We start from the raw sequence: 17,029 nt of genomic DNA on the forward strand, positions 1-17,029 counted from the left end.
ATACATATGAAAATTAGTAGTGGGGATATGGTCTTCTCTTTCATCTCAAATTTCAAAGGGCGCCACTATACGAAACTTATTTGTCACGAAAAATGTCGGAAATAGCATTTACATCACGAATGAATCCAGACGTAATTCTTAACCGATTTTGAACGTGAAAACCATTTCTTCGTATTTTTTAAAAAATTTTATTTTTAAGCATAAATTATTCTTGAAAGAAAACACTACTTTTTTATACGATTGTTTTCAAAGTAAATAAAACTTTTTCAAAAATTCGAAAAAATCATTTCCTCGTTTAAACCTTCATCTTTAAAACGAGATTTTGTTCATAAAAATCAGTTAAGAATTATGCGTGAACTCATTGTTGGCGTAAACTGTTATAAAATTAGCGGTGATGAACCGCCTAGACTATTAGATATCATGTGTTACAATTATTTTCGTGCATGCATGTATTCGTGGAACTTCAAATTTATTATTTTATTTTAACCGACAAATTTTAATAATTCAATTATTTTTTATTAAATAATGCCATCTATTACGTGTAACACATAATTCCATTTGAAATATATCGATGAAATAAATCCGATAACGCGATATAATGCAATTAAATAAGTCGTACGTATATATAATAAGATGTTCCAGAATAAATGGGGAAATATTTTAGAGGCGACTTCAGCACATAAAAACTAGGAACATTTAATCAGAAAGGTCCTTTAATTAAAAAGAAAAAAAAAGAATTCATCTATATTCATTGAAACAATGTGTGAAGTAATGTGAAAAAATGCACAAAAAAAAAGTTAATTTCTCTATCTAATAAACGAAGGATAAATAATAGAAAAGCATTTATTGATTTTTTCTTCAAATGTATTTATCTTGATTGTACCTTTCATCACTCTTGACATTTATAAAAATGTTAAATAATATATAAATATATTATTAATCGTTATTTACAGAGCACTTATTTGAATACTTACAATTAGTACAAATTTTTACGTTTGCTTATATACAAACGACTCTAATCTATGATTAATAATAATCATCTTTTATATTTAATATAAAAGAATAAATATAATCTCATTCTAAAGCTGGGATAAATTCTAAAACAACTCATCGAAAGATAAAAACGTTATTTGCAATTCACATTAAATGCATTAATAATTCTGGCAGCATCGTATATCCTTTGTGCGTGTAATTTATTCTAATTGTAGCTATTAGATATATTAGAGTTATATGTCCTCAATTATTGGTAACATCTCACGTTTTGAATATCGTGAGACTATTGTACTATTATAAATTTTTTTTAAATTCTAACTTCATTTTGATCCATTAATAGTTTTTAATTTTAGATTAAATTTATGAAGCGATTAATTGATAATTTATTCAGATTGTTATTATCATTAAAGATTTTTGCAATTCCGATTAGAAACCTTCCACCCCTTAACTACATATATCAAATCTTATATTATTTTTCCGTACTCATTGAATGTACCACTGAAAATGTTTTTTCCAAGTACCACTTTTATAATGTTTTTTCGCAAAGTAAGACTAATCAACGATCAATGCATTTTACGCTTTGAAACATATTTTTAAGCGGACATAATATATTTTTAATTCGACTAGTTGTATGTGTGCATCTAACACGAATTACGACGATGAAAATATAAACAAGAAGAGTAACGTAAAATTATATATATACGATACAAACACACAACACAGATTTCTGATGTTAAATAGCTTTGTTCCTAGGTATTAAACAAAAATTATGAATATATTAAAAATCTCTACATAACGTCAATTAGATTGTATATCTTATTATACATATCAGTTATAATCATACGTATCAAAGAAAAATTCCATAAATCGAAATCTAATCGACGTTTACGTATTGACCTGTAACTGTAGCCGTTTGATGATATCGTCGCCTTCCAGCAAAATCCTCATTTTCTTCGTTCAATTGTGCAGAACAAATTTCAACACCCGGTGGTACAGGTGTTACAACGATTTGTTCATAATCATAAACCTTTCTCCTATAACGAAAAAACAGATTTACAAAATGCAATCAGATTTCCAACAATAGGAAATATTACGAATTAATTACGAGTCGCTTAATTACCCCATAAGTCTTAACAATGAAGTTCTTAACCATTTGAAGAATTGAAACTCAGCAGAAATTCCAGGCTTTACGGCCGGATTAGCATGACCTACATAACTCCATACAAGGAAAACGACAACAATGTTTGCGATAGCATAACCCCAATGAACCAGAAACATGATGAATAATTTTACCAAACACTGTAAGATTCATTAAAAGCTAATGTATAGTGTTTTATAATATATCTAATACGTATAATTTTTTGCAGAATACTTACACCTAAGAGTGAAAACCATCTATTACACAAAGGACTATACCAATTCCCCAATTTATTATGTATATGAACTTTTCGTTCGATAGAACTTGTACTGTTTTCTTCTAAACTCGGCGATGAATCTACATATCCATTGTTTTCAGAAATGCTAGAGCTTCTCTATTATATAAAATATTTCGTTTTTTATCAAGTTTATTACTTTATAATAAACGTATTTTAGATAAACATAGACACACTCACCAAATTTTTATGCCTTATTCTCTCAGGAAATAAACTATCTAAGTCATTATCTATTTCTGTTAAAGAATTATTCCTACTAGCGGAACCATAATTACGATCAAATGTCGGAGATTGCGTTCTGAATCTTTGTTCTCTCATATATCGAATATCAAAAGTTTGAGCAAGTGCAAAATAAGCGTAATCTAAACACGCATATGTTAGAAGGAATGGCATTGTTACAATAGGTGCAAGAGTATTAATTTGACCAGTAATTATAAAAGTTAATGTAACTGCAGCCACAACCAACATAGCATAAATAGGCACCTTATTTGGTCCTCTCTAAAATAATTTGTACGGTGAATTTGTTATCACTCTATTTGCAAAATCTTTTAAAACGTTATAACAATATTGTACTTACTCCTCTTTGTAAACAACTTATTCCTGGAATAACATTCTGACTAGCTATAGACTGAAGAACACGAGGTGTACCATACATTGCACCTAAACAACTACTAAATGAAGATACATAAAGACCAGCAAGAAGAAGTACTGAAATTGCAGAAACCGTTGATGCTATCATAAAATTTGTAAGAAGAGCAGTCCTAGTACATGTTGCTGCCAAGAATAGTGAGAAACAAAGATATAGTACTGTTCTGAAAATTGATCCATCATATTATTAAATTTAATATTCATTATATTTTACTTTTTTTTTATCAACAATTCCTACCCAGTTCCCAAAGCTGCCAATGTACCATGTGGTATATCAGTTGATGGATGCCTCAAATCACCACTCATATTAATACCGGCTAAAACACCAGTAACTGTAGGAAAAAAGACACCAAAAACTGTGAACCAATTATAACCATCTTGATAATCAGGAAAAGTGTTGTTTCGTAAATTTCCAGACAACCACCCCTCAAATCCAGCATCTGTAACAATTAATTATAAATATTATCTGTCAGATACATATATTATATTATAACTTGACAAATAATCTCACTGGGATCTTCGTGTGTGAAACTTCCAACCATGAAATCTACCCCAGCAAGGAGTAATATTAAAAGAAGTACGAACTGTAACTTAATGACCCACTTTACACCTGCTATATTGATCGCAGATAACAAAATAACAGCAGCACAAGCAAAACCTCTCTGGGCCCAAGCAGAATCTAAACCAACTAAACCTGCCATAGATTCTCCAAATCCTAGAACGTTTAAAGCACAACCTACAGCCTGAAATAAAATTTATAATATACTCTATTTCATTTCTTAGTAACTATTACACTAATTATTTCCCACCTGTCCAAAACAGTAAAGAAGACCAATAGATCCACCAAATCTTGATCCTAATACATGAGATAACAAAAAGTAGACTCCTCCACTTTCTACTCTACATCGTTCACATATACCCACTGCAGACAATACAGTTACTAGTGCAATACTAACTGAAAATATTATGCTCAATAAGATATAATATAAAGACACTTTTATAAATCATGTGGTCTTATTACTATTACCTGTAGAAAAAATGATCAGTGCTGCATTTAAAGCTCCAGCTTGACCAACTATCCAACCAGATCTTAAAAATACAATAACTCCAAAAATATTGATTAGACAAGAAGTAAAAACACCATCCCAAGTACCAAATAATACCGGTTGTGATATAAAAAAATTGGATTTCCACCATGGATCAGCACTCTGATAATATATAATATTAAAGAAATAAAATAAAAAAATTAGATATTGTTATAATCTATTAAGATACTTACATACTCTTGAGCAAACAATTCATTTGCTCCAGTTTGATACATTTCTGAACCAAATTCTTCATAGCTTCCATTATTTCTTTGTGAATTTCTTTGCATTTCTGTATTATGTAAACCATATTTGGACCAATCAACATTTCTGTCATCGTTAGGATCCCTACTTGAAACTTGATCTTCGTTATTTGGTCCCATTATTCCTTATTATAGCAGTTAATATAGATATTTCAGTCACAAAATTCTCATTGAAATATATCTAAGAAAAATATCTACTCTTCTTTCAATGTCAAATCCTCTTTTAAATAAATTAAAAAAGTTGCCCATTAAATCACAGTGTAATAACTATTACTACTTTAAACAGCAATGCATTTGATGTATTCGTTGAGTAAAATCTTTCTATATCGCATATTTTAAGGCATATGCAACTAGATGAATTTTATATAATTGAGCAAAATATAACATAACATTGGACACATTAATACTAATAAGAAAACTTAAATATATTTAGACACCAGCATATTTGTTATAGGTTAGGAAATATGTTTCACTAAAGATACGCAGTTTTTAATATTGTTTCCATGCACAATAACATCTCGAAATAAAATCCTCGATAACTTCTTTTTTATATCAATATTTTAGATCACTGCTATCAAGTGAAAGATATCGCGAAATGGTGACGTGTATTTCCAATGTACAGCAACCATGTTGCTTTCTATAATATTAATCTGCGTTTGACTATAGAGCTAACTGTAGATATATTAGAATCCCCTGTGTTCCGTTCAAAAATGAACGCTGACATCATACTTGAGACATTTCCAAGTATTCGCATGTTGTTTAAGACTGTTTATTACTCCTGATTTTATAATGGTTTACGTCAACAATAAGTTCAGCAATAATTCTTCATCAATTTTGATGAATAAGACTACATTTTAAAGATGAAGATTCAACCAAGGACATAGCTTTTCCGAAATTTTAAAAAAGTTTTATTTTTTTTGAAAAAAATCGTCTGAAAGAATGGTGTTTTTTCGAAAATAGTTCATACATAAAAATAAAACTTTTTTAAAAATCCTTTTATTTTTTAATAAAAGCTATATTCTCGCTTAAACCTTTATCTTTAAAATAAGATCTTGCTCATCAAAAACGATTAAAATTTACTCCTGGACTCGTTGTTGGAATAAACACTGTTTTCGACATTTTTTGTGAAATAAAAGTTACGTATAGTAGCGCTTTTTAAACTTTACGGCAAAAGAAAAGAAGTTTCTATCTCCTGATTTTTATATAAACGCTAGAATGTGTGTATTTTGTTTCCGTAAAGTAGTTGATTGTTGCCTTGTTTGTATGTATAAACTGATACTCAAATTTTTTAATCTATTCCAAATGCAAGGAAACACGTGTTTTGTCATGCTCACACGAAAAAGCCATGATGGTAAATCATTCAGGCATTTTAATGAGTTTTCAACTGATGGTTCCATGGAAAAAATAAACAAATACGTGTTCAATCGTTCATGCTAAAGGATCATAAAAATAATATATAATTTTATAATAATTTCATAATTATTTTAACAATGTATAATGTATAGGAAGTATAGTTAACTAATATTTAAACAATAGTACATTTGCTTAAACATTTCATAGCTCGAAATATGTATTAAATATAAAATAGAATTAAATTAATATTTATATAGAGTAAAAAATTTGAACCTGCGGTCATTAGCTGTTTACGTAAACAAAAATGAATTTTTCACTTTGATTTTTATTAAAAGAATTTTCTTTTGGATTTCAACGAGTAAAGATCGAACCACTCCCTCTCCCAACAGGTAAGATTACTTAAACAATTTGAAATGTACACTTTCATCTAATATTAACAAAAATGGACTTCGTTGTCTTAGGGCAGGATACTTATCCTGCAGTAACAACACAGAAAAAGTATATTTTACAAGATATATTATATTTTAAGGCAGGATATTTATCGCGCAACAACAACTTATCATCTAGATAAAGTATATTTTCCATTAAACATTTGATAAATAATTTTTACAATTTTTTCTTATAACTAAAAAATAATTTTTTCTTTTATTTTTCTGTTTTAGAACAGCATTGCAATTGTGCATAAAGCAATGAAATTAAGTTTTTGTATCGCTAAAATAAAAATAAAAATAAAAATATCGCGAAGCAAAAGCAATGTTTGTTTGAAGTTTTTTGCTTTTTTAACAATTTCATAGACTATATGTATAAAAAAAAACAGTAAAGTTTATGCGAACAGAATTATTTTATATTTTATGCATTTTTATTATTTAAGTCGAGTAATAAATTTTTCGCATTTTTCTTTTCTAAGATTTAATAATATTCATAATATTGTTTTAATTTATATTAAAATCAAGTCATAAATTATTCACTTTTTCTTTTGTAAAGTTTAATTAAATTCATAATTTCATTCTTATAAAATCAAGATCTATATTATAGTCATTGCTACGAAGTGTTAATATTAGAGTCATTAAATTAGGGCTTTTTAAGATTACGAAACGAATAGAAAATAACAATTTGGAGAACACTGGCATTGCACATAAGGATGAAAGAAGTATCCTTAAATATACGTCATGCTCTTTTTTCCATAGCGTTTCCATAGTTTTTCCATAATATTTTCAATAGCAGGAAGCGATTAAGGATTCAAAATTTTTCATTTTTCGATAAAAATAATTCAATATAGGTTAAGAAATATATCAAAATTATGAATATTTGAAATTTGCATTTATAGGAATATAGATTTATTTGTGGTATATGCGAGGTATATTTGTGGTATATACGAAGAAGATAATAAAACGTATATATGAGCAATATATAACGCGATAGTATTGATTTAAAGTCGATTGTATTGATCGCAGTTTTTTTTGTTTTTTATTTTTTTATTTTATATTCAAATTTTTAGAAGAATGTAAGATCTTTTCTATTAAATGAAATGCAAAACGATTTTTCTTTACTTTTTGATTAAGATAAATTAATCTCATCGTATTATTGATTTTTCACGCTTTCTTCTAAAAGGCATTGAACGTAATTGAGATTTTACTCGATTTTAAAAGAATAATAATAATATAAAAGCTGAGTAATTTTTAGACGATGCATTTTTTAATGCTTACTTTATTGGTACTGTGAATCTCCAAATACAGTAACCTTCACGTGGTAAGATCCGAGTCGGTATTATTTGCGATATATCTAAATCTATATCTAAATTATATAACGCAAGTTCTGCTGAGCAAATAATTGCATGTAATAGTTTAAATAATTATTCCAAATTAATTATTCTAGTTTCTCTAGAAAGGTGAGATCCTTGAGTGAAGCCCTCGAGTGTAGGCCGTTGGGAAGGCTACTGTCTTAGTATTTTGCAGAACTCTTGGATGGGACTCTTGGGAAGGACACTTAGGTATAGATCTTTGAGAGAGGCCTTGGGCTGATCTCCTTGCAATAAAGAAAAATCGAGCTTGATTTTGCTACTCTGGTTTTGTTCAAGTAAAACAATATTCGATATGTCTACCTCTTGTTCTGAATTCCATCATTTTCACTCGCGCGCGCGCATATTCCGATTTTCTTTTCTTCTCTTTCTCTTCTTCTCTTCTCATCTTCGTTTTCTCTTCTTCTCTTCTCATCTTCGTTTTCTCTTCTTCTCTTCTCATCTTCGCTTTCTCTTTTACTCTTCTCATCTTCGCTTTTTCTTCTTCTCATCTCATCTTCGCTTTCTCTTCTTCTCTACTAATTCTTTTTCTCTTCCTCTTCTTCTTTTGTCTTTTTCTGACTAACCTTCTTCACTTTCCTACTAATTTTCTTCTCTCACTATTCTTTTCTATCTCCTCTTTCTCAACTAATTTTTTTCTTCTTTTTCTCTCCTTCCCTTCTTTTCCTTCTTTATTTTTCTTCATCTGCCGGTGATTGCTTGTCGAGAATTCGATATATCGGCGCAGGTCCAATGTATCGCCGACAACTTGATTTATCATCGAAGATTTTACATACGAGTACGGATAGGATAGAGAAAAAAAACTCGTGAATGCATTGGAGGACACAGCCCTGAGTGTTTGCCACGATTAAAAGTTCTACCATGGACTTCGTTTTATTGCTCAAAATTTCGATTAGAAGATCATTCCCAGAACGTGAATTTTAGAAGAGAGTTACCATCAGCTCATGAGTTTCTAAATGCACCAAACTCCACGTGTTGAAGCTTGGGTCTCCACTCTGTGGTGAAGCCAAAATGAAAATTGCATAAATACCAACGTACTACTCGTACCATTCTTTCTCTGTCGTCATAGCATGCAATGCTATTCTTTTATAAATATCTTTATAATATTATTCTTCAAGTAAATCATATTTACCTTACAAATTGATCAGGATGAGTAAAATAATTTGCATACATTTCAAGAAGCAATCTACGTTCCAAAATAAAGGTAAACAATGCAACTTTGATTAAACCCATATCAATTTTTACTTGTGACAGAAGATGTTACAATTGATCCATGAATTTCCATGGAATCCACTAAAATGAAAGATGATAATTTGAGTTTAAAAAAATGTTAATTATTAAGTATATTTTTAAAAATTTAAAGATACTAATTTTCTGTCTAGCTCTTCCTCGTATAAGGCTAGATACACACATTTTATCATAAAAAAATATAATACAATTGCAATATTTATACATTAATAGGTATTTTCTTATTTTGAAAATAAGTCAATGATCGGATTTATATTTTTTAATGTCTATTATCAACTTAACTCTACATTTTGAAAAATGAATGCATAACATACTATTTTTTTAAATATACTAACTTATTTTTTTTAAATATACTAATTAGTATCGATTCCTAAAAACTCTCACTTCTGTCAAAATTAGTTATAGTTAATGCAAAATACTTTATTGTATTTATAATATATTTTATGATATTTATAAATCATGAATAATTTGATCATATATAAAACAAAGATCAATAAAACTTTCATATAACTGTATAATAGTTTACTATTATTATATGTTTTGTAATATTCCAATATAGATTCAATTGTTCTTTCTAAAATTAATTATTAAATTTCTCAAAGAAAATTGACTATCCATACAACACAGAATTTCACATATTATGGAGCATACTATCAAATGAATAATCACAGCATTCGGTAAAGTCAATTCCGATAAATTTGTATTATCGACATTTAAAACACATTCTAGAGAACAGCATATTCATTGCAAATTGAGTAAGAGTTTTGGAAAAAAGAAATGTTTACTATCCTATTTCTTAATTTTTACAATATATAAAAGAAATTGATATTAAATATTTAATAAAAATATATACATACAACAAATGAAACAAAATAACATCATTTTGTTATATGATTAAAGTGTTTCGCAGCTATTGTAAATTCAGTTTTATTTTCATGTTCTTTTTATTATATTGTAGAATAATTAATAGGTACTTACCATCATAGTCTACAGAACCATCTCCCTTTATAGGTAATAATGGAGATTGTTTACGCATATCTCCAGCAATTTCTCTAATTGATTGAAAACGATCACTTCATCATCTATTACACAGTGTGTTAATGCGTTATAATATTAAATAATTTATATACACATCTTTATATTAATTTGTTAATATGATATTAATATTTGTTAGTATTTCATTTAATTAAATTCTTAATATTTCAATCAATTTTGTATAAAAATATGAAATAAATATACTTATAGTATGATATGATTTTGTGCTGTCAAGGGAGATGACAAATCATCAGCAGCATCAATAATCTTCATCTTCATTCGATAAGGAATATAAAAATTGAAATACTGGAATATCTCTATTATCTACAATTAAAACATAATAAAGTACACTTAATAATTTCTATAAATGTAATAATTTAATATTTTTAAATATAAATTAAGTAGAATATCAACCATTGGATAAATTAGGTATTCTTGATTCTGTATATTTTGAATCCAATTCAATATCAATTTGCACTGTTGATTCTATAACTGCAACTATAAATATTTCATAAATCAATATTCGAAAAATTACAACACACAATCAACAACACAATACACAATTACAACAAAATGAACAATTTACATGAAAATAATCAAATAAATATCATAATTCATAGGTGGTGTACCATTCATTGTATCAGTAGGTCCTCTATATATACCATTAACAGGAATAACTATGTTCTGAAATTATTCGCAAGAGAATGAAAAGTTGGCTTTAAAAGAATGAAATATATAATATCTACAATACCTTTGCAATTTGTAATTGGACGATGATATGCTTAACAGAATTCAGCATTGCATTTGCTTGTGTCAAAACTACTGCATAACTTTCTTGCTTTTCTTCATTTTCTGTCTCTATACTTTCCTATTTTGTTTCAATTAATTTTATTTGATCAATTAACAGTTGAAGATAAGCATCTGCTTTTGCCATTTCATGATTGAAATCTTGTTTGGGTGGTGATATTTTTGGATCTCATCATTGAATTTCATATATAATTTTTCTATATACCTGTATGAAATAACATATAGAAAAAAATAAAATGATGTGTTTGTAATCATACTGCATGCGAGTAATGCAGTATTGTATCTTCTAGAGCATGGATCCAACGTTTACGTTCTTCATCATTACGTATTTGAAAATGAAAAGTTTTCGGATCATCTTTGTATGATGATGTAGTTATTGTAAATGTATTGTCATTTTCATCATCAGTACCTCTATCATCCACATCTTCCACGAGCACCACGCATAAAACCTAATTAAATTATTTAAAAAGCCCGCGAATTTATAACGAAGGGTGTAACTTATAAAGAATACTAATATATTTTATAGATTTTATATAAATTTTAAACGATATTCACAATATAATATGATAATAAATCACCATTATCTGACATCTAAAACAAACCACTGATATTGCCATCTATTAACATTTGTCCATTTACTGAGTGAACCTTTCATCGTCGACATTATTTGTTGCGCTCTTGCTGATTATGACTATTAGAATTTATATAAAAATCAGAGTGGAAACTTATAAATATAAACCTTGGAATCAAGTTCTAATCTGTAACGAACAATTTCATTCGTAAACACATGTCAGGCTCGATCGAATATTTACACAGTATTTACATGGGAACAATCCAACCTAACAAATATAAAATAATTTCAAATATCAAATTGCATTTTTTAAATATTTATTGTGAACTCTTTTTCTTTTCGCACTCATACAAATCTTAAATATGAAAATATTTTTATTAAAAAGTATTTAAATTATTAAAATCGTTGAAGCAAATGTATATAAATCCACCTATTTTTTTATTAAATAATATTCAACTAAATTCCTTTGTAAAGATCAAAATTTTCTTTTCACGTTAATAATAAAGCATTTAAAGTCCATATTATTTTGAACAGATTTATAGATAATTTTTTATGGCATTGTAATGAATCGCCATCTATGTAATTCATACACAAAGAAATTTATGAACTACCATTTTGCCTAATCAGTCAATGATACGTGTTATTGCAAACAAAGAAAAAGTAGTGTAGTTTAGAATTATTTATTTTATTTCGAGCTATTAGCCAGTACACAACAATATTTAGCAAAAAATATTGTTTTATTTATTTAAATTATTTAAAAGTTAATTTAATAAGTCATTATGAGTTCAGAATTAGTACTAGGCATACGATTGAATTCACAAAATTTGACAACTATCAAATTACGCGATATTAATTTAAAAAATAGAGTAGAAGATTTAAGATACAAGACTGCAGCAAAAGTTAATTTATCTAAGGAATCATTTGGTGAGAAAATTAATTCATTTTTAATTTAGAAATTTCAGTTTTTTAACCTATCTTTATCATTGGATTTCATATCTTTCAAATCTTTATTATTTAATAACGTGTTATTAAACAGAGCTTATATATTGTGGATGTATTCTGGAAGATGACATAACTTTAGAAGCTTGTGGACTTAAAAGTGGTGCAATGGTGCATGTTTTAATGAAAAAGGAAGTAGAACCTCCAGTACCAATAAAATATATATCAGAAGAAAGTATTCTACAGCTGGCTTCTACATTTAAATCTTTTATTGAAAATCCTGCATTTAGAAGCGCTTTACATGTAATTATCAATAATATAATATACTTTTAACTAAATATATAAGTAACTAAAGTAAAGATTCTCGCATAATGTATTTCAGCGTTTAAGTAAAAGACCAGAAGTTATAGATAACATTATTTCATCATCTCCTGGATTACATGAAGACTCTGTTGCAATTGCTATGTTACAAGATCCTGATCTAATGGGTCATTTTACAGATATAGATACTATTAAAAGGCAAGATTTTTATCAATACATCTATACATTTATCAATAAATCTTTACTAATATATTAAATCGCATAATGTTAGTATTTTTATTATTAACTTATTTAACTATATTACAGAATTGCTGAATTACATCCAGTACTTATAGAAGCTGCACAAAATTTAGCTGCTGCTGTACACGAAGAAGCTCATAACAATGCTACTGCTGGTTCTAATTCCTCCATGTTGAATACACCACCTACCGCGTACTCTTACAGTTTAGATAATTTGAGCGATGATGAAGAAATGGCTGGAGATTCTTCGCAATCCTCAGACTCTACTCAACCATCGAATTTATCTGCTAATTCATCGAACACTATTACTACAGCACGACTTGCGGCTGCTCTTTCAAGAGCGGGAAGTCGCGCTTTTCCATTATCAAACTCTCCATCTTCTACATCAGCTAGTAGTACAAATTCAGGTGTTATAACTACCGAGATGTTTACACAAGCTATGCAACAAGCATTTGCAACGACTCCTGCTTCAACAGCTCCAGCAGCTCCAACAGCTCCAACTTCATTATCACCTATGTTACATCCCACTCTTCCAGAATCTACAGATTTACAAAGACAATTGGCGCAAATGCACGAAATGGGCCTTCAAGACGATAATACTAATGTTCAAGCTTTAATACTAACAAATGGGAATGTACAAGCGGCGATCGAACTTGTATTTAATAGTTTTAGTGATAATTAGGAAATTTATAATAAAAGCTCATTTTCAAAATCACCAATAAGATCTTCTTATCTCATTTCAAAATTTCTTATTAATCTAAATACTTTGTTAACAATTGCTAATAGGATTATATAAAATTAAACATGTATAAAGTAAATGTTCTCTTAAAAAAGATTATGTTTTCGTTATTTATTGTTATTTGTTTAAATTATCTTATCAAAAAAAAAGTTAATTAATAATAAGGAAATTGTATAATATACATATAGATGTTGGATATATATATATATAAGAAATTAAGGAAAATAGAAGCAATTAAAAAAAGTTACATATGAAATATTATAAATTTATTTATTGTATATTTTTATAAAAAAAAAAAAATACATATGTTTTTTAATCGCATACATTATTCTTGGAACACGGATAATAATATGATGTAATTGAAAACAAATTAATGGACATCGTTCAATAATGGAAGAAAGTTTTAGATTCGTTTTAACTAGCAGCGTGATATTTATGACTGAAGTAATAGGGCATAGTAGTCGAGTAACAAAGAGTAACCGAATGGTAGGGGTGGTAGTGGAGCGGTGGTGGTGGTAGCAGAATACTTGATGGAGAGAGGGTAACCGCTTACTGCTCTTCTCCCTAGAGGTTGTCAGTGACAATCGAACTGTCGCGTCGTTAGAACACTCGGAGGGAATTTCTCGAATTGCGCAGGCGAGAAGAGCGTCCGTTACACCCGGCTCCCGGTCAAGTACGCGTGTGTATGTCCAATAATCGCACGTGTATAAAGAGAGACGCGATCGTGTCGATATTTATAACGGAACTCATCATAGACATCAGATTTATACAATCTGGAACAGAAAGGTACGAACAGAAGGCGAAGAAGATGGGAATTACATTTGTCTTCGTTAGAAGGTTATACGCAAGGGTAGTACTGTATATTCTGTTGATTGTATTATCGACAGGCAGACGCATATATTAGACATAAATATATATATATAAAAGACTAAATACGAAAAATAATTGTCGTAATAAGGGAAGCGATCATTCTTTTATTAAATCATAGATTTGTTTCGTATTTTTCTCTCTCTCGTTACAAAATATAACCGATTCTTTCGAAGGTTCTTTCGTAAAAATGACGCCAGAGCGCGGTAACGATTTTCTTTTTTTCTGTTTTCTTCCCTTTTTTATTTATTTATATTTTTTTTTTAAATTCAACCCCTTGCCATATGATTTTCAGTGATATGTTGCACGCAATGGCGAAGAATTGACACCGTTAGAAGAGGGACGTTATCCCGAGCACGAATTTTTGAGTTCTTCCTCTTCTTCTTCTTCTCTTCCTCTTCTTCCTCGTTGGCTCATTATGAGGAGAAAAAGGTGCGGCGCCTTTTTCAACAAATATCTATACTTCTTACCTGGACGATGGAACTATTTTTCACCCGTGAGTCGTAATAAGAGAGATCAAGGCAGTCAGCCTCTTCGCACTATTCTCTGCTTCTTCTTTTTTTCTTTATTTTTTCCTTCTCTTTCTCTCCCCCCTTCTCCTCTTTCTCTCTGTCTGCCTGTCTGTCTCTCTCCGGCATCTTTCATTAGATCCCGCTCGTATTTTCAAATGATCAAAAAAAGAATATTCTCTATTCAACTAGTGCGTTTCCTTTTCCTACGATCGAGCGATCATATATTACGTATTCGGCAAGTCATGATTATATATGTTCTTCTTGGAACTAATTTATATTGTAACGATTAATTTCTCGTTCGATCGAATTCCGTAGACGTTAGAAAAGTTCTGCTGGCATGGTTAGTTCGAGCATGCATGTCCATTTAAATCGTATTCTAGGTTAACGACATTTTCAACTGAGAACGATCTTTTTTTTGCGATTTCTTATGCGATTTCAATAAGATTCATTCAGTGATTAAAATCGATCATTCGTTATCGTCGTCTAAGATGGTGTCTTTGTAAGAATGCGTTTCCATTTTTGAGAATATATATATATATATATATATATATATATATATGTGTGTACGTACGGATTGAAATGCGTAAAAGAAAGAAATTTCATTCGTCCTTGAATACATTAAACTCTCACCGTAAATTTCGAGGTCGCTATTAAAGTATACAAATGGTTAATGAATCGGCGACAAGAGAAATGCAAATAGAAGAAAACGTCTTGTTTGATCTAATTAAATCGATTGTCGTTATTTCAATGTATGTATATACATATACTTGTTCCTACTGAAACGGTTTAATTAATTATTCAAAGTATTTTTATAACATTTTATTAATTCTGTCCTTTATTTAAAGATACGTGCTCTTCTTCTTTTCAAATCTAATGAAAATTTTTGTTCGCTATTGATATTTCGATTTTTTTGTTCTTTTTTATAACCATACATACATACATACGAGGACTCATAATATCAGCGTGAAAACATAATTTTATTTTCAAACAAATCTCGAGATATCGCGTATCGAATGTACATATAAATCGATTATCGTCGTTCGAATATGTACGAATATCGTCGAGGTTTAACGATATATCATTTCGTCGTTAGAATTTCAAATATAATGTGACACATGCGTATTACACGTTTTATCAATTTGGTCGATTAATTAAGTCGGTGTCGAGAGAATAAGAAGACTTAAATAATAAGACGAAGAAGTGTTCACTCGCGTGGAAACGTGGATTGTACCAAAGGAGCAGTTAATTCGATGATTAAATGACTCCGCACATTAACGTGCTAAGAGACAGTAATTATGCATGCGCTGAGAAATAAACAAGTGTAATTTCATAATTGTCTAGCATAAGTCATGCGGTACTCGTTAACTAATTGTGATCACCGGCCAAGGGCAGTATGATTGGCCGTCGATCGATCGATCGCTCGAGGATTGCAACTTCGTAGAAAAAGAATCGCGCTTATTACGTTGTTCTTTTTATTTCTTATTTCATGAATCACATAGTTAAAAGGATCATTCTTGTTGGCAGGAATTCAAAGAAGATCGGTGATCGGTGAAGATTCCTTAATAAATCAAACGTTCTACGAAAGAGAGAGACAAGTTTTGTAAGGAATTTTTTAAAGAAATTCTAAAAGGAAGAAAAATGGCGCATGAAAATGGTATAAACGGGGACACAGATTCCGAGACGGTGGAGCTGAATCCTCTTAGAAGAACGAGATTCCACGTGAACCGAGTGGACAGCGTCGAAGGTCGCACCAGTCTTTTAGGCGAACAGGAAACGAAAAAATCCCTGAGACACATGACGAGGGAAGCTTTACCTAGGCTCGACAATTATAGGAATATTATGAGTATCCAGGCTGCTCACAGACCCTCGCTCGATGAACTCCACAATCCTACCCTTCTTAACAAGGTAACGCGAAATGAAACTCTTTTTCTACTTTTTTTAATTTTTTATTCTTTTTTTATCCCTCTCTATAATATTCCTCCACCCAATGCTTCTTCCTTCGTTATAGGCGTGAAAAAGGCTCTTCTACCTTTTATCAAAATTTCTTATGAATGCTGATCAAGAAAATATCAATTTTTGAAAGTTATATGTGTATATATATATATTACTATCATAGATTAGAAGTTTCTAAAATTGGCTTTCAATATTTGAACAAACAGCGTTCAAGCATGAAAGGT

The 17,029-nt window shown here is 29.5% G+C and overlaps 4 protein-coding genes across 23 annotated transcripts in view; 2 read left to right on the plus strand and 2 right to left on the minus strand.

Moving 5' to 3' along the window:
• Window positions 1-915: 915 nt before the first annotated feature.
• LOC118448148 (solute carrier family 12 member 8) lies at window positions 916-5,090 on the minus strand. The gene is made up of 10 exons (XM_035881001.2): window positions 4,354-5,090; window positions 4,102-4,282; window positions 3,884-4,029; window positions 3,586-3,817; window positions 3,313-3,514; window positions 3,004-3,238; window positions 2,607-2,924; window positions 2,370-2,525; window positions 2,114-2,292; window positions 916-2,027 (listed from the first exon to the last, which is right to left on the minus strand). The coding sequence occupies exons 1-10, from the start codon at window positions 4,540-4,542 to the stop codon at window positions 1,868-1,870; spliced, it is 1,998 nt and encodes a 665-aa protein (XP_035736894.1). The 5' UTR covers window positions 4,543-5,090; the 3' UTR covers window positions 916-1,867.
• Window positions 5,091-6,609: 1,519 nt separating this feature from the next.
• Window positions 6,610-11,817, minus strand: LOC118448146 (oxysterol-binding protein-related protein 9-like). Of its 10 annotated transcripts, none has more exons than XM_085657169.1 (9): window positions 11,242-11,778; window positions 11,073-11,112; window positions 10,608-10,868; window positions 10,486-10,540; window positions 10,271-10,354; window positions 10,061-10,180; window positions 9,800-9,903; window positions 8,706-8,866; window positions 6,611-8,568 (listed from the first exon to the last, which is right to left on the minus strand). In XM_085657169.1, exons 3-6 carry the CDS (start codon window positions 10,653-10,655, stop codon window positions 10,116-10,118), a joined length of 252 nt encoding a protein of 83 aa, XP_085513295.1. In that variant the 5' UTR covers window positions 10,656-10,868; window positions 11,073-11,112; window positions 11,242-11,778; the 3' UTR covers window positions 6,611-8,568; window positions 8,706-8,866; window positions 9,800-9,903; window positions 10,061-10,115. The 10 variants fall into 10 exon arrangements, with proteins under 10 accessions (XP_085513292.1, XP_085513295.1, XP_085513293.1 ...); XM_085657167.1 differs by having other exon boundaries at window positions 10,974-11,112; window positions 11,242-11,771; XM_085657164.1 differs by having other exon boundaries at window positions 10,608-11,502; window positions 11,665-11,817.
• Window positions 11,800-13,548, plus strand: LOC118448145 (ubiquitin-like protein 7). Its single transcript, XM_035880997.2, has 4 exons — window positions 11,800-12,158; window positions 12,271-12,476; window positions 12,556-12,692; window positions 12,801-13,548. The coding sequence occupies exons 1-4, from the start codon at window positions 12,014-12,016 to the stop codon at window positions 13,414-13,416; spliced, it is 1,104 nt and encodes a 367-aa protein (XP_035736890.2). The 5' UTR covers window positions 11,800-12,013; the 3' UTR covers window positions 13,417-13,548.
• Window positions 13,549-14,029: 481 nt separating this feature from the next.
• The window catches only part of Ncc69 (sodium chloride cotransporter 69), a 10,868-nt gene continuing 7,868 nt past the window's right edge, over window positions 14,030-17,029 (plus strand). For 2 of the 11 annotated variants that reach the window (XM_085656841.1, XM_035881043.2), the window contains exons 1-2: window positions 14,030-14,259; window positions 16,377-16,757. In XM_085656841.1, the coding sequence (XP_085512967.1) occupies window positions 16,491-16,757 (267 nt within the window). In that variant the 5' untranslated portion in view covers window positions 14,030-14,259; window positions 16,377-16,490. Of the gene's footprint in view, window positions 14,324-14,635; window positions 14,837-15,040; window positions 15,193-15,957; window positions 16,174-16,376; window positions 16,758-17,029 lie in introns of those variants that run through there. The other 9 variants (XM_085656843.1, XM_085656842.1, XM_085656844.1 and 6 more) reach the window with 9 other exon arrangements.

This window comes from Vespa mandarinia, chromosome 5, assembly GCF_050613455.1.
Source record: "Vespa mandarinia isolate Hongniang chromosome 5, ASM5061345v1, whole genome shotgun sequence".
NCBI lineage: Eukaryota > Metazoa > Arthropoda > Insecta > Hymenoptera > Vespidae > Vespa > Vespa mandarinia.

Coding starts and splice junctions, on each gene's coding strand:
- LOC118448148 (XM_035881001.2), bottom strand. CDS start 4,542: ATGGGACCAAATAACGAAGATCAAGTTTCAAGTAGGGATCCTAACGAT. Junction 2,925..3,003: donor TAAGTTGTTTACAAAGAGGA/GTAAGTACAATA, acceptor AAATTATTTTAG/AGAGGACCAAATAAGGTGCC. Junction 2,028..2,113: donor TCATTGTTAAGACTTATGGG/GTAATTAAGCGA, acceptor TTTTCGTTATAG/GAGAAAGGTTTATGATTATG.
- LOC118448145 (XM_035880997.2), top strand. CDS start 12,014: ATGAGTTCAGAATTAGTACTAGGCATACGATTGAATTCACAAAATTTG. Junction 12,159..12,270: donor TTTATCTAAGGAATCATTTG/GTGAGAAAATTA, acceptor GTTATTAAACAG/AGCTTATATATTGTGGATGT. Junction 12,693..12,800: donor GATATAGATACTATTAAAAG/GCAAGATTTTTA, acceptor ACTATATTACAG/AATTGCTGAATTACATCCAG.
- LOC118448146 (XM_085657166.1), bottom strand. CDS start 10,655: ATGCTGAATTCTGTTAAGCATATCATCGTCCAATTACAAATTGCAAAG. Junction 10,541..10,607: donor TCCAATTACAAATTGCAAAG/GTATTGTAGATA, acceptor GAATAATTTCAG/AACATAGTTATTCCTGTTAA. Junction 10,355..10,485: donor ACCTACTGATACAATGAATG/GTACACCACCTA, acceptor AAATATTTATAG/TTGCAGTTATAGAATCAACA.